A 16,579-nucleotide genomic window follows, 5' to 3' on the forward strand; every position below is an offset into this window, starting at 1 on the left:
TCCCCTGTATATTTATCTCTCCACAATTTGCCACCCCCAGAAGCTCAAAACCCATTTCCTTTGTCTTCTCACTTCTCCACAAATGTATTGTCCTTTGTTAAAATAGTATATAAGCTTCTGGGTCTAACCACCTAATCACCTCATTGGGATTTTCCATTCATTTCCGTGACACCCTCCCATATGCATATGAAAAAAAACTTTTTTCTGCTGTTAAAAAAAAAAAAAAGTCCAGCTCTCCATAAGCTAAAGCAGTTCACTCTTCATAAGCAAAACACCACCAAGAACTCCCACGTTGGAACTTATGATTAAACATCGCCTTGTGTTTTGTGCTTTACAGGTGAAGTCCATGTGGAAGGACAGGAACATTTTTATATGGAAACATCGTCTATCCTGGCTCTCCCAAAAGAAGAAGATAAAGAAATGGTGTTACACCTTGGAACACAGTATCCAACCCGCGTACAGGTAACTGGAGGAGATATAGGCTTCACCCCTAAGCAGTTGTGTGATCTCCTGGAAGTCACTGGGCATCTACATCCTTTTCTGCAAATTGCGAAAGGTGATAAAGATCACTCCTGAGGTCCCTTTTGGCGGGGGGTATGTGACTCTGGGTTCCAATGAACAACATGTATGTCCCAAAGTCACCATTGCCACTTATTACTAACATTTCCTGAGTCACAATCAGTCAGCTACACAACAGCAGACATTTCCTTGAGAGTTACTAGGGCACTGGGTACCCACAGCCTGCCATAGCCCAGAAGCTAAGGCAGTATCAAAAGCAGTCCCAGTAAAGGATTTGAGTAGACATTTCTCCAAAGAAGATATGTGAATGAACAATAAGCACATGAAAAAATGCTCAGCATCATTAGTCATTAGGGAAATGCAAATCAAAACCACAATGAAATACCATTTCCCACCCACTAGAATGTCTATAATCAAAAAGACAGACAATAACAAGTGTTGGCAAGGATGTAGAGAAACTGGAACCTTCATACATTGCTGATGGGCATGAAAAATGGCACAGCCACTTTGAAAAATAGTTTGGTGGTTTCTTAGGATGTTAAACATAGACTGAACATATAATTCAGCAATTCTGCAAGTAAATATCCACCCCAGATAAATGCAAAAACACTTATGAACAAATGTTCACAGCAGCATTACTCATAATAAACAAAAGTATAAACAACCCAGTGTCCAGCTGATGAATGGAGAAACAAAATGTAGTATATCCATGCAGTGGAATATTATTTAGCCATAAAATGAATGGAGATTTTGTCTTGTTGGCTCCTATGTAAAGGAGGCTTTTCAACCTGAGAGCAGACTGAGGAGGTTGGTGATAGTGTCGCCAGCACTTCTGTCACGGGGTGCCTGGGCTGGGAGAAACTGCCCAAAGGAAGCACTATGATTTTGGCCACACAATTGTTGGATGAGTTAATGGGCTGGGACCAAAACCTCACCCCGGACAAGAAGCGCAGCAACAGGTGGTGGGACCACAGAACATTTATAAATATTATCTCTGTGGTTTTTGTTCTGCAGAATTGTTCACATATACACATTCTGATCTTGGTCCATGTGAAGAAATTCATACTGCAAAGCTACAAAAACAGTCTGAGAAGAGCTCTCATTTTACGAAAGTTGGCTATGAGAGAAGTGTTTTTTGTTTGTTTGTTTGTTTGTTTGTTTGTTTTGCCATACTTACAGAGCTTACTTGCAAAAGTAGAACGTAGAACCAGAAGGAGGCCATACTCATTTGGCATTGTCTCAAATCCAGCAGTCTTCTGGGGTGGCTGGCTCAACAGGCAAAAATGAAGAAAAAATTCAGGTTCTAACAGACAACATTGATGTACTTCTGCAGAAGATTGAAGAATTAGGGTCTGAAGGAAAAGTAGAAGCCCAGGGGATGATGAAATTAGTTGAACAATTAAAACAAGAGAGAGAATTGCCTAGATCCACAGCCTTGAAAATTGAAAGTTTTGCTGCACACACACACACACACACACACACACAATGGAAGTTTGTGAAGTGTGTGTAGCCTTTTTGATAGTAGGAGATGACCAGTCCTGGGTAGATGACCGTTTGTTGGAAAAAAACACATGGGATATGCCAAAATTAAAACTACTGTAGAAGAATCGAAAGAAAAGTTAAGAAAAAGGACTCAAAAATCTGATCATGATGAGCGTCTAAAAAAGGAGAAGCAAGAAAAGGAAGAGAAAAAGAACATGAGAGAGGAAGTGAAGGAGAAAGGAAAAGATGAAGGGACGAAGAAAGAGAAAAAGAAAGGGCTTATGACAGAGAAAGAAGAAAGAGAAAGTGTTCATGAAATAGGCACTTGATATGGTTTGGCTGTGTCCCCACCCAAATCTCACATTGAATTGTAATAATCTCCACTTGTCAAGGGTGGGGCCAGGTGGAGATAATTGAATCATGGAGACAGTTTACCCATACTGTTCCCATAGTAGTGAATAAGTATCACAAGAGCTGGTGGTTTTATAAATGGGAGTTCTCCTGTACAAACTCTCTTGCCTGCCGCCATGTAAGACATGACTTTGTTTTGCCTTTGCCTTCTGCCATGATTGTGAGGCCTCCCTAGCCATGTAGAACTGTGAGTCAATTAAACCTTTTTCCTTTATAAATTACCCAGTCTCGGGTATGTCTTTATTAGCAATGTGAGAACAGACTAATACAGCACTCAAGCCAAACTTCAGACTGAAGATGCAGCAGGTCTTGGGACCACAAAAGATCATGAAGCAGAGAAAGAAGGTGAAGCAGAAGTAGAAATCAATGAAGAAGCAGAAGCCATGAGCAGTCAGAAAGAAAACATAGATCTCGAAGTTGGGATCAAAGAAAATCAAAAAGCCAGAATTGAAAGTCATATAAGCACAGGACAAAAGTTGGGACAGAGAACAAGATAGAAAATCCAAGGAGAAAAAGAGGATTTGATGATTAATAAAAAGTAGTGTGAAGTCTGGTAGTTAAGAAAAACAGTGAAGACACAAACATTGAATCAAAGTAAAGTGATACTAAGAATGAGGTCAATGGGACCAGTGAAGACACTAAATCTGAATGTGACACTCGGTTCAATTAAAACCAATCTGATAAGATCTTAGATCAGACAGAGTACTACTGTTCGAAGATTTTTGGAAGAATGCTGAAAATGGCATAAAATGAAGATTGACATTTAACAAATGAGGTGAAAGAAAACTAGTAGCATAGAAAAAGTATAAAGCTCAGTCAGTTTTTAAAATTGTTATTATTAAAAATTAATTCAGGACTGATATAACCTACCAGTTTTCAGAACATATGTTAATAGTATATATGCCACTGAAAACTTAGGTCCTGTATCATATTTTTTTAAGACTTTTTAAGAAATTTTACTTAAACATGTGGCTTGCTTAGTGTTTAATTGCAAGTTTTCGTTCTTGGACTTTGAAAACAGGATTAAACGTTAGTACTTGTGTGAATCAGACTAAGTGGAATTTCATTTTTACAACTCTGCTATACTTAGCCTTTGGATTTAGAAGCAAAAATAAAGTTTCCCTGACTTTCTGTTACAAAGTTGATTGTCTCTGTCATTGACAAGTTTTAGTATTATTCTCCTTCTAATAAAGTTATTGACTCTGAACTAAAAAAAAAAAAGAGAGAAAAGGAATGGAGTACTGACACATGCTACAACACGGATGAAACCTGAAAATATTATGCTAAGAGAAAGAAGTCAGTCATAAAAGACTACGTAGTGTATGATTCCACTGACATGAAATGTCCATAATGGGCAAATCTATATAGACAGAAAGTAGATTAATGGTTGCCCAGTGCTGGGGGTTTGGGGAAGATGAGGAGCAAGTGCTTAATGGATACAAAATTTCTTTGCAGATGCTGAAAATGTTCTAAAATTAGATTATGGTGATGATTACACAATTCTGTAAACATAAGTATTTGTTGAATTACTAGATTTCTTTTACTGGGCAGAGGGGAAATACAAGGATGAGAAAGTAAACTATTAAATTGCATTTACATAACTTTGGGAACTTACATCTTGCAGGAATATGTGGCTGCAGCACTGAACGTCCCAAGGAATAGAATTGCCTGCCGCATGAAAAGAACTGGAGGAGCGTTTGGAGGGAAAGTGGCCAAACCTGCTGTGCTAGGAGCTGTCAGTGCTGTGGCCGCCAACAAGTAAGAGTCACAGTGGCATCATTAGCAGTCCAAATAGCATTGATGCCATCTGCATTCTTTCAGCCCAGCACCCCAGCTTTCGTCTCAGCTTTCAACTCAGCTGAGGTTGGCCACATGGAAGGAATGTCAAACCCCAGCCCCAAAAGAGACACAGTTTGTCATCAAATAAAGCAAGGGCTCTGCAGCCACCTGGGAATGTTCACTTAGCCTCTGTGTCATCCAGCTGGAATACCCAAACACTGGACTAGTCATAACTTTTGTGAACCTTGTAACTACCAAAGTTCAGTTATTCAAACTAACTTATCCCAGGCTACCTCTACAAAAAGAAAAACCATGAACATCTTAGCTCATTGGCACTTTCCAACAATAGGAAAAACTGTCCTATAAATTGCAGGTTTGCAGGCACTGGGAACATTCCATCAGAAACCAGAGGAGTCCTCGATGGACATTTTATGAAAGGGGAGTCTGAATGCAAGGAAGGTTACGCTCGATGGAGTATTGGAGCTCAACCCTTTTAGCCTCAACATCCCCTTTAAGGCAAATATTTAAAATCGCAATTACTTTTGCACCAACCTAATATTTTAATGCTCTCTTAACTATCTCAAAGTGAAATTCACAACAATAAAACCTACTATACATAATTGCAAAACAATAATACAATTCCTTAGTATAATATAAAAAAGAAAGTAACTTTTAACCAAATAATGTATCATTGCAATATGTAAGTTCTCAGACATGACTCAACCAGAATAATTATGATCTTTTTGAAGAATACTAATGCCCCACACACTTCCAAGGAGCTTGTCTAACGAATGTTACTGCCTCACTGACAACCAATAAGCTAGATTATCTCAAGTCCCCCTCCCCCATCACTATGTTTCTACAACTTTATGAAGCATCCAGTGTATTAACAGAGTCATTTCCTATAGGACTGGCCGTCCAATCCGGTTTATCCTAGAACGTGGTGATGACATGCTGATAACTGCTGGCCGCCACCCGCTCCTCGGAAAATACAAAGTAGGTAAAAGCAAAAGTTAATCAAACTGCCTAAGACATTGTTTAGTGTTAACCAACCAATAGGAAAGACAATTACTACATCACACACCACTTGAAAGAGATATTTAGACGTTGCCTAAAACTACCCAAAACTTTCTGTTGGTATCATGTTCAACTTGGGCACCATCCTTGATATTCCTCTGGTTCCTATCACATCCAATCACGTATATAAGCTAAGCGTGCATTGACAATTGTGACAAGATGTGTTTGTGTACAGCATGATTTCATTGCACAGAAGGACTATTGAGAAAATTGCCTTACTTGCTATCACTTTGCAGATTGGATTCATGAACAATGGTGTGATAAAAGCTGCTGATGTCGAATACTACGTCAATGGCGGGTACACTCCTGATGAGTCTGAGATGGTGAGAAACATGCCTTTCCCATAGGTTACCAGTTGAGCTGTATGTGTTATATTTTATTTGCATAGAGATTTGTCTTACAAATCAGATAACTTCTGCCTGTGACAGGTTCAAATTAGATAAAATTCAGATAAGTGGTTTTGAATATCTGTCAGATGTGAGATTTCACTTTGTTTTGCTTCAACTCAGGTGGTGGAGTTCATTGTGCTGAAATCTGAAAATGCATACTATATTCCTAATTTCCGGTGCCGGGGTAGGGCTTGCAAAACAAATTTGCCATCCAACACAGCCTTTCGAGGATTTGGCTTTCCTCAGGGTACGGTGGTAGTCGAAGCTTACATAACTGCCGTGGCATCTCAATGCAACTTACCCCCTGAAGAGGTAATAAGTCATAACCCCCTAATAAAATGCTGAGATCATTGCTTCCAATATATCTTAAATGCCTATATATGCATTATATCAACCCCTATGTGGATTCAAAAACAATAAAGCACATCATCTATATATCAGTTAGATTTTGCTATGTGGTAAGTCAACCACAAAACTTAAAAAACAACAGTATTTTTGATGATTCTGTGGGTCAGCTGGGTAGCTCTTCTGGTCTGGGTGAGAGCAACTGGAGCTTCATGGTCTAACGTAGCTTCACTGACGTGTCTGGTGGTCATCACGCTGGTTCGTCTAGGATGCCTCAGTCGGGAAGGCACATCTCCACGTCACAGAGTCTCTTACCCTCCAGTATGCCAGCCCAGATTCGTTCTTGTGGTGGTGGTCACAGAGCTGCCATGAACAGCAAGAACGTGGTAAGCCCTGGTGTACAAGTGCTTTTCAAATCTCTGTCCACCTCACATACTTACTGTCCCATTGGCTAGAGCAAGCCACGCTTTAGAATCAGTATGAAGCCACCCAGGGGACAGAGAGCACAGAATGGTTATAGCCATTTGTGCAGATATTTTGCCACAATTCAAGGCTTTGGGGAGCTAATTTGAGAACAGTTAAGAAAGAGGCAACATTGTGTGGGTGTAAAAGGATTTTGAATCAGGAGAATTTTGTCTCACCACTGACAAACTTGTGACAGAGTTCACAATGGTTGGAACCTACTATTTCTCAGGGTGATTGTGATGTTAACTAGATAATACACTTAGTCTAGAGCCTGGTGCATATGGTATGCTCAAGAGTAGTTTATACTGTTTTTATTATTACTCTGATATTTATACATGTACACTTGCACTTGCATATTTATAGCCATTAAAATAGTTTTCTTTCTTTAGAAAGACTTTCTGCATATCAGGCATATAACAAAAACACATACTGCACATGTGAAACAAGCTTCTATTCCTAAAATCCATTTTATTTTATCATCTTTCAGGTTAAAGAAATAAACATGTATAAGAGAATTAGCAAAACAGCCTTTAAGCAGACATTTAATCCAGAGCCATTGCGAAGATGCTGGAAAGAATGTCTGGAGAAATCTTCATTCTATACTAGGAAACTGGCCGCAGAGGAATTTAACAAAAAGAATTACTGGAAGAAGAGGGGACTTGCCATAGTCCCCATGAAATTTTGCATTGGGATCCCCACAGCTTACTACAATCAGGTGAGACTGGGAGAGATGTCCTCTCAGCAAAAGCTTTTTTCCAAATGACCTGCTGCCTGAGAAGATCAATCATGTGCAACAAGGGATGATCCCCTCTGGGGACAGACAAAAGAAGTGGGGCAGTTTCCTTAGCAGGTAACAGAGTGGGTTTAGGCAAGCATTGGGGAATCACAAGTGCCAGGGCAGACCTGGTGGTCACACTGAAAGCAATCAACAGTAAAGTCCAGCCCAGGGGTTCTTGGCTGGTATAGAAGGGCCCCAAACATGGGTATTGGGATATGGGGCCAAATTTCAAATCCATGAGAAAAGTGGGAGTAACAAGAGGGTCGCTTTCTCTTTCCTAGTTCCTTAGTGAGAGCAGCAGGGTAATCTGAAGACAGTTTTCAAAACCACATGAGAACAGACAGAGCTACACGACTCAAATGGAAACTTGGAGCTACTATAATGAGGCTCAGTGACTACCCAGCCTCCTTTTTAGTTTCACCATAACTAGTTTGTTTCTGTGTTTGTGTGTGTGTGTGTGTGTGTGTGTGTGTGTGTGTGTGTGTGGTGTTCAGTGTCTGATTCTTTTATTCTTTTTCTACTCCTATTAATCTCTGAAATGTTCCCATAATCAAACCCATGCAAAGGAAAGAACGCACAACCCCTTCACGGTGTGAATGAGGTATGCCCAAGCTGTCTCTTACCAAATTACTTCCTGTGCACACCCTTCCCCAGAGTCCACTAACAAGGTAGGAAGCCAAACAAGGAGTGGGGGAAAGGCCATAAGCACTGCACTTCCTGGAACAGGTGTCCATCTTTCCCCCAGGTAGTACTTCTCAAGCCAGAGTAACACTGAGACCCCCTTTAAGAAGAACCTTTTTGTGGACTCTCAAAAGTTGCTTAAATTATTTATGTTAATGTTCATCAGCTATATATAACCAAAAACCAAAGAATAAGCTTCTTTTGCTCCCGCCTTTATAAAACACAAGCAAATTTGCAAAATAAGTAAAAATAATCTATTAATGCCAGTAGCATTCAAAATAACATTAATGTAACATGGTGAATGATGCTGCTTTTCTAAAACCAAATCCTCACTCACAAAAAGATAATGGCTCTGGGCCGGGTGTGGTGACTCCGTCTCCAAAAAAAAAAAAGAAAAAGATAATGGCTCTGGCTGCTGCTTCACAAGTCATTGTGAAGTTTTTAATTCTAAAAGTCTGTGGGTCACTGTCTCACCTCTTGGCTCTAATATGCTCCATCAATTAAAGTAGTCGTACTTGGTGCTTATATAATTATCAACATAAAATCTAGCATGGTATCTGAAAGCACATGGCAATACCCATTTATACAGGATCATCCACTACTCTTGTTAGATTGTCTTGGAGGTGAAAACACAAAGTTTAAAAGTTCTTGTAGAGGACTTAATGATTCTGCAAATACAGTGTCATATTCTGGAGACTGGAAGAGATGAGTTCGTTGATATTTGAATGCGTGGTGGCAGGGGTACAGGCATCAACAAGGAAGTAGGATCTTGGCCACGTGCATGAGCATTTGATGGGGATTGCTCTAAAGAAAGATTCCAGCCACTTGCCGAACCACCCTACGTAGCCAGCCTCCTTCTTCCTGCCGTCTGATCCCTGGAGCCACATGCACATTCTATAGATTCTTCAATCAGAACCCCCAGCCCCAGAGATGGACAACAGCAATTAGTTTGAAAGGCAGCATGGCATGGTCGCCAAGATCACTGGGCTCAAGTTAGGAGCTGTGGGCTCCAGTCCTGATTTTACCACAAATCAGACAGCTGAGTTTTACCAAGTCTCCCCCTCTCTAGGCTTCTATTCCCCATGTGTAAAGTAAAGAATTTGGACAAATCAGTGGATCCCAAATCTGGCCAATCATTAAGATCACCTGAGAGCTTTAAAAAAAAAATGGGTATTTGGAATTCACCTCCAACCTGTCATTCCTGCCACCAAATTGGAATCTCCAGAATGGGACCCCAGCCATGTAATTCTAAAAGATCAGTGTTTGGAAACCATTAAAACACCTCAAGGTTCTTCCACTTCCTCTAGTAGCAAGAAGAGGCTGTGCCTGTAAATGTACTCATGTGAGTTATATTTGCTTTAAAATTAATTTTCATACCCAAGGAGGGAAGAATTATAAAATGTTTCTGGGTTGGGGCTTTGGAGAGGCAGCTCCCAAGGCAACCACACAAGACCTCCAGTAGGCAGAAGACGGGAGTGATGGGCGATAAACACATTCATCTATCTACATTGATGGTTTTGAAGCCTTGCAAGAGGTTGTCTGTAGCCACTAATAATAGCTTTCTTCTCCAGAATAATATAATATTCTCTGGATTATTTTTAATGAAATAAAGATATTTAAATTGTAAAAGAAAAAATAAAAGATTGGCTTAATGAAACAAGATTGTTCATCCAGCAACCTAGGCTACACTGGCTGTATCTATTTCCCTCCAGGCGGCAGCTCTCGTTCACATCTATCTAGATGGCTCTGTCTTGGTGACTCATGGTGGCTGCGAACTGGGACAAGGCCTGTATACCAAAATGATTCAGGTGAGATCAGTGTCTGTCTTCTCCAATATAGAAGAATATGCATGTTACATTCAACTTAACAGCTTTTTCTTGAGAAATGCCATCACACTAAATGCACAAGTCAATTGTAAGACTTGTGACTTTAGGAAGGCAAAAATGCAGGGGAGTGAGGGAAATAAGTGTTAGGATGAGGAAATTATTATTTTTTTAAGACAAGGTCTCACTCTATTGCCAGGCCGGAGTGAGTGCATTGGCACAATCACAGCTCACTGCAGCCTCTACCTCCTGGGCTCAAGCAATTCTCCCATCTCAGCCTCCTGAGTAGCTGGGACTATAGGTGTGCACCACCTATAGTGCACCCAGATAATTTTTGTATTTGTTGTAGAGACAGGGTCTCACCATGTTACCTAGGCCAGTTTTGAACTCCTGAGCTCAAGCTATCCACCCCCCTCTGCCTCCGAAAGTGCAGGGAATACAGACATGAGCCACCATGCTCGGCCTAGAATTAAGGAAATATTTTCTATTGTTCTTCCTGCATACAACATAATCAAGTCCACAGGTCTTCTGAAAAATGTGATTCCAGATTTCAAAGATAAGATACTTGTAAGCTTTCTGGCAACTGCTCAGCGCAATACTGTGTTCATCCAAATCCTCAATTAGAAGTGAATGCATGGCCGGGCGCGGTGGCTCAAGTCTGTAATCCCAGCACTTTGGGAGGCCGAGGCGGGCGGATCACGAGGTCAGGAGATCGAGACCATCCTGGCTAACCCGGTGAAACCCCGTCTCTACTAAAAAATACAAAAAACTAGCCGGGCGAGGTGGCAGGCGCCTGTAGTCCCAGCTGCTCGGGAGGCTGAGGTAGGAGAATGGCGTAAACCCCAGGAGACGGAGCTTGCAGTGAGCTGAGATCCGGCCACTGCACTCCAGCCTAGGCGACAGAGCGAGACTCCGTCTCAAAAAAAAAAAAAAAAAGAAGTGAATGCATTTAGTAGGATAAAAAATTATGCTCTTAGAATTAACAATCTACTTAGGAACATTACATGACTGGCCCTTATGTGTGCCAATTTAAGAAAATGTTTCAAATGTGGTTGAAAGAGCAAGAGATTACTGCATTCAGAAATTTGCCCTTTTTTTAAATGTGAAATAAGAAATTTCCCCTTTTTTTAAATGTGAAATAAGACATTTGATTTAAAAACGTGCATGGGAAACAAAGGTTCACTCCCAAAGAGAGATAGAGAGAAGACATTTTCTTTAAGGAAAGTATATTATTTAATAGTATACTTGGAATTAGGAAATCACATAAACCCACAGGGCCTTCTTTGAATATATCTTGCTTCTTCACAACAAAACCCTTATGCCTCCAAAATGTCCCATGAAGGAAACATAATCTGTTAAATTATCTGTAAACCACAAGGAGAAGACGAAGGTGAAACATTAAGACAAGGGCCTCGAGCTTGCCTGCACCTGTCTTACTACACCAGATGTCCCAGAGTGAACATCCTGACACATGGCTTCCATGAGAGTGGCATTAAAAGAAGGCATTGGTTGGCCACATGTCTCTGAAAAGGAATGTATCTTTAACAGTGCCATTTAAAGTCCTAGTGCACTAATCTACATATAAACTCAAGATACCAGCTAAAATGTTTGTCTCCGTAGAAGAATAGCCAGGTTTATACTCAGTTCTCAAAAGACTGTAACTTTTAATTTGGGGGAGAGGCTTAAAGTCCATGCAATAAATGTTCTTCTTCTGATTCTGGCAGGTGGCTAGTCACGAACTCAATATCCCCCAGTCATACATACATCTGTCTGAAACAAGCACAGTCACAGTGCCCAATGGCGTCTTCACGTCGGGATCAATGGGGACAGACATCAATGGAAAGGCTGTGCAGGTGACTTTTCTTTCATTTCCCAGTAACTCAAAGACAGTGCTGGAAAGAACATTGTCCCATCCTTTCTTTTGTGGAAAATGAAACCGAGGCCAAGAAAGGTCAAGTTCTAGGACATTTGGCTAATGACTGACAGAGCCAAAGCTCTGCATCAGGTTTTCTGAGGCTCCCATTTAGTGCTCCTCCTGCCATGCTGAGCTGTTTTTATAGCTAATGTTCTGTTACATGTGAAAACCTGCACCTTCAGCAACCTCCCTTCGTCTTATCTGAGACTCTCTATCTTCTCTCACCACAGCATACCAGAGCAATGCAGGGTTATCCCATCCTGGTTCCACAAAGGGCTCAGGCCAGTCATTAACCTCTCTAGGTATCTGTTTCCTCTTTTGCAAAACTGGAGATATGAACACCACCCACCTCATAGAATTGCTGGGCGGATTACAGGGGTTATAGAGTAAAGCCACCACCACTACCTTCCTCTCCACTAGAAAACTATTGATTGGCCATTAGTCACCCACAGAGACCATCTCCACAAAATGACAAGCACCTGGATGAAAAGAGAAGCTTTGAGCCTATGAAATACATTCATATATCATATGAACCATGGCTTCCCAAAGTATGCTCCTTGGGATAGTGGTCCCATGAAATGCTTGGTGGAAAAAACAAAGAATTCTACAGTCAACAGATTTGGAAAATGTTGCATGCTTACTACATCCCACTCATAGAGGCTTCTAAGGCATATTGCACTTTTTTTTTCTTTTTTTTTTTTTTGAGATGGAGTCTCATTCTGTTGCCCAGGCTGGAGTGCAGTGGTGCAATCTCAGCTCACTGCAGACTTCACCTCCCAGGTTCAAGCGATTCTCCTGCCCCAGCCTCCCAAGTAGCTGGGATTACAGGCACTTGCCACCAGGCCTGGCTAATTTTTGTATTTTTAGTAGAGACAGGGGTTTCACCATGTTGGCCAGGCTGGTCTCAAACTCATGACCTCAGGTGATCCACCCGCCTCGGCCTCCCAAAGTGCTGGGATTACAGGCGTGAGCCACCACTAAGGCATATTGCATATTAAAGGCTCTGAGAAGTTTTGCAGTAGAGAAACCTGCTCAAGGAAAATGCTCTGGAAAACTCAAATTTTGATAAAACCATGTAAATGACTGAGTCCATTTTTTCACCTTTCATCCAGATGTTAATTTGCTTGCAAGCACACGATGCAAAGAGACACCCAATAAACAACTAGCTATGATCTCAGGCATGGGAAGACAGGGACACCCAAAAAAATGAGGAAACAAAAATATTTTTGGAAAATTTCCGTACTTTATGATGATTTTTGATGAGTCATCATATGAAAGTCATAAATTTGTGTGACTTCACAATTATTTTATTAATTCAACATGGGTTTAACAAACATTTACTGAGGCTTACCAGGTGTCAGATCCTGTTCTAAGCACTAGGGGTGTAGCAATGAATGAAACAGGACAAAATTCAAAGAGCCCAAGCTCACATTCTGGCAGACAATAAATAAATACATGAAACTGTTACTGTGAAGAGTGCCATGTGACACTCCAAGGCACGCTGCAGGAAACAGCTTCACGCCTTCTCCTCCCAAGGTTGGTTCAAGTTCCCTCTGTGGGCTTTCTCTTTCTTTCCCCTGAATAAAATCTACCTAGAGCTTTCTATTTACTCTAAGATCATTAAAACTCCATGGATCACTTTTATTCACAGAAATAACCTCATTTCAATAATTAAAATGTCTAGTCCAAAATTCCAAAATGTACTTCAAATTGCAGTGTCTCTGCTACCTCCCATCAGGGTCTGCAGGTAGAAAGGGGGTGGGGGTGGCTTCTCCCCAACTCCCTCCCTGTACTTTTTGCGCTCCCCTCCAGCTTCTTAACCTACTTTTCAGACCCCTGTAAAGTCAGAGGAGAGAAGGGCATAGAGGTAAAAAGCAGAAAAGACCTTACCTGGCTGGCATCAGTGTAATCTGGCCATGTTACATCTGATGCCTTCTGAGAGTCCCTCCCGGGCATCTTGGGCATGGGCAGGGCCTCTCCTCTGGCTTTAGCCTCTTGTGCCCTGCCCCAGCTCCACCCTGAGCGCCAAGTCCCCTCCAGTCTCTTTCTATTGAGGCACTTCATCCTTTGCAGGAAGGCCTTATAGATGAGTTCCTTTTCAAACCTGGAGATTAGAGGTCAGAGGAGCTGGAGGGAGGGACCAGGTTGTAGGGTCCAAGAGGGAGTTATTGCTTAATGGTTTTAGAGTTTCTTTTGGGGTTGATAAGAAAGTATTAGAAACAGATAGTGGTGATGGTTGCACCAAAAAAAAAAAAAAATGCATGTAAGAATAAGATTGTTTTTACAATGGATACAGTTCAAATTACAACATGAAAAATTCTTTTAGGACTATGTGAACATTGCCAAGCAACCTTTGAAACAAAGTAAAATTCTTCATCTGGGGTCCAAAAATGTAGATGTAGGAAAACTCTAAAGGGAACAGAAGGCCTTCTGTACACTGGCTTCTGTCTGGCTTGGGCAGAAATGCACCCTGCAGACTGAGAGAGTGCTCCTTGGAATGCAAAGGGTGAAGACTAGTCCTCTGCGTGTCTTCAGACAGCCTGCAGGTCCTCGGTGGGCTGGCATGGTGGGTTGGTTATGAAGAGCTTTCAAGGCTCACCAAGACTCACAGCAACCCAAGTTTCTAGATTTTTTTTCAGCCAACAATCACATCAGATTTTCAAAAGAAACATACAGCAGAAGCTGAGGGGATTTTTTGGTTTGTTGTTGTTATTTTTGGTTTTTTTTGAGATGGGGTCTCATTCTGAGGCTGAGATGAATGAGTAAAAGCAGAGAGCTGAATGGATTTATATTGGAATTACAAGTGGAAGCCATGCTGGGGTTCACAGACACTCAGGAGTCAGCAGGTGTAATCTCAGAAGTCCAAGGTTTTACTTCAATAATTTTTAATGTTCGTTTTAATGATAAACCTTTAAAACTTAAAGTAAGTACAGGTATATTTCGTATCATCCAAATGACTGCTTTATAACTGAATATTACTGTGTGAGATCTCTGTCCGCATTTGGGACCAAGAGTATGCTTTGTGCCAAAGCAACAAGAGCAGAGATGGACTTCATATGTAAATGATGTTTTCTTGCCCCGTGGAGAGTGGACGATGGCAAGAAATAAAATGCAAATGAATATGGGGTGATTTCAGTAAGAAGAGTGGGGAGAAAATTGATCCATCCACTACCACATAATAGGCATGTCAAACTCCAAAGTACCTGTGCCACAGCAGTCAATACTTTTTCCACATTCCAAGCAGCAATTTAGCTCCAGAAAACAACATCATTGATCAACTAAATTAATGTTGTTATTTTGAGTTTCATTGGCGTGTAGATGGGTATGCACACTCTGTGATTATGTTTTTGTTTTCTAGTTATAAAAGAGCTACAACTCTAAGGAGACTCTACCCAGCTTCATGTTAGCATATATTACAACATTATAATAAAAATAGTTTTAAATCAACACTGCAGTATTCACAGAATGTGTTTTCCTTTGAAGAGATTCCATGTGTTACTTAAGTTTAGGAAACCCTGCCTAGATGACTAGGAAGCAGGTTCACCAAACTGATGGTCTGCATTTGAATCAATTTGAAGAGTTAACATTTTGCTATTCCTTGTGCCTTTTATTTCTGACATTATTTCAAATGTTTATTTTTAGAATGCCTGCCAAACTCTTATGGCCCGTCTTCATCCCATCATCAGGAAAAACCCTAAAGGAAAATGGGAGGATTGGGTGAGTTCTCTACATTATCCCTTTCCAGAAAGGCAACTACATCCAGATAGGAAACAGTCCTAGACGCAGGGGCTGATGGGTGGTGCCCCTTCAAGAAACAAAGCATGTACTGGCATTTAGTTTTATTTTTTCGAAAGGGTAAAAGAGATGACTGTATACATTGAAACCTGGCTTTATGTCAGAGCCGCGTTTCTCACTAAGCATAAGAGCAGGATGGGCTCTAAAGTAAGGCACACCTAGGGCTGCTGTCCCTGTTTCATCACCACTGCCTATGGGGCAAGTCACTTACCCCATCTGAGTCTGTTTGGCTGCTGTAAAAAAAAAAAAAAAAAAAAGTGCTGTAGGCTGAGTGGCTTATAAACAACAGAAATTCATTTCTCACAGTTCTGGAGGCTGGGAAGTCCAAGATCAAAGCCTCTGCAGATTTGGTGTCTGGTGAGGGCTCGTTCCCTGGTCCACAGATGGGGCTTTCTCGCTGTGTTTTCACAGGATGGAAGGGGCAAGGTAGGTCTCTAGGGCGTCTTTTACGAAGTCACTAACTAAACTCATTCATTAGGGCTCTGCCCTCCTGACCTAATCACCTCCCAAAGACCCCATGTCTTAATACCATCACCCTGGGAGATTGAGATTTCAACTTAAGAATTTTGAGCGAACACATTCAGACCATAGCCTCAGGATCGTGGAGTTTTCTTACCTGTACAATGGAGATAATAGTCGTCCTAAGATCAAAGGATTATTGAATTTCTAATAATAATAGTTATTATTACCATCTTGATTATTATTCCCCACTCCTGCACAGTTTACTCCAGCAGGAAAACTGACATAATCATATATTGAGACAGCCAAATTATTTGGGAACAAAGCAGGGTAAAAATGCCTATGTACATACCTATATAGAAGTACCTATGGCCGGGCGCGGTGGCTCAAGCCTGTAATCCCAGCACTTTGGGAGGCCGAGACGGGCGGATCACGAGGTCAGGAGATCGAGACCATCCTGGCTAACATGGTGAAACCCCGTCTCTATTAAGAAATACAAAAAACTAGCCGGGCGAGGTGGCGGGCGTCTGTAGTCCCAGCTACTCAGGAGGCTGAGGCCGGAGAATGGCGTGAACCCGGGAGGCGGAGCTTGCAGTGAGCTGAGATCCGGCCACTGCACTCCAGCCCGGGCGACAGAGCGAGACTCCGTCTCAAAAAAAAA

The 16,579-nt window shown here is 41.3% G+C and overlaps 1 protein-coding gene and 1 pseudogene across 1 annotated transcript in view; both read left to right on the forward strand.

The window, feature by feature from the left end:
• The window catches only part of LOC112636356 (aldehyde oxidase 4-like), a 70,348-nt gene that overhangs the window by 45,175 nt on the left and 8,594 nt on the right, over positions 1-16,579 (forward strand). Inside the window, 9 exon segments of the mRNA XM_025404995.1 lie at positions 338-462; positions 4,037-4,170; positions 5,100-5,187; positions 5,505-5,591; positions 5,778-5,969; positions 6,955-7,182; positions 9,639-9,734; positions 11,474-11,602; positions 15,307-15,381. Of these exon segments, the coding sequence (XP_025260780.1) occupies positions 338-462; positions 4,037-4,170; positions 5,100-5,187; positions 5,505-5,591; positions 5,778-5,969; positions 6,955-7,182; positions 9,639-9,734; positions 11,474-11,602; positions 15,307-15,381 (1,154 nt within the window).
• On the forward strand, positions 1,399-3,082 carry LOC112636365 (annotated as a pseudogene).

Source organism: Theropithecus gelada, chromosome 12, assembly GCF_003255815.1.
Source record: "Theropithecus gelada isolate Dixy chromosome 12, Tgel_1.0, whole genome shotgun sequence".
Classification (NCBI taxonomy): domain Eukaryota; kingdom Metazoa; phylum Chordata; class Mammalia; order Primates; family Cercopithecidae; genus Theropithecus; species Theropithecus gelada.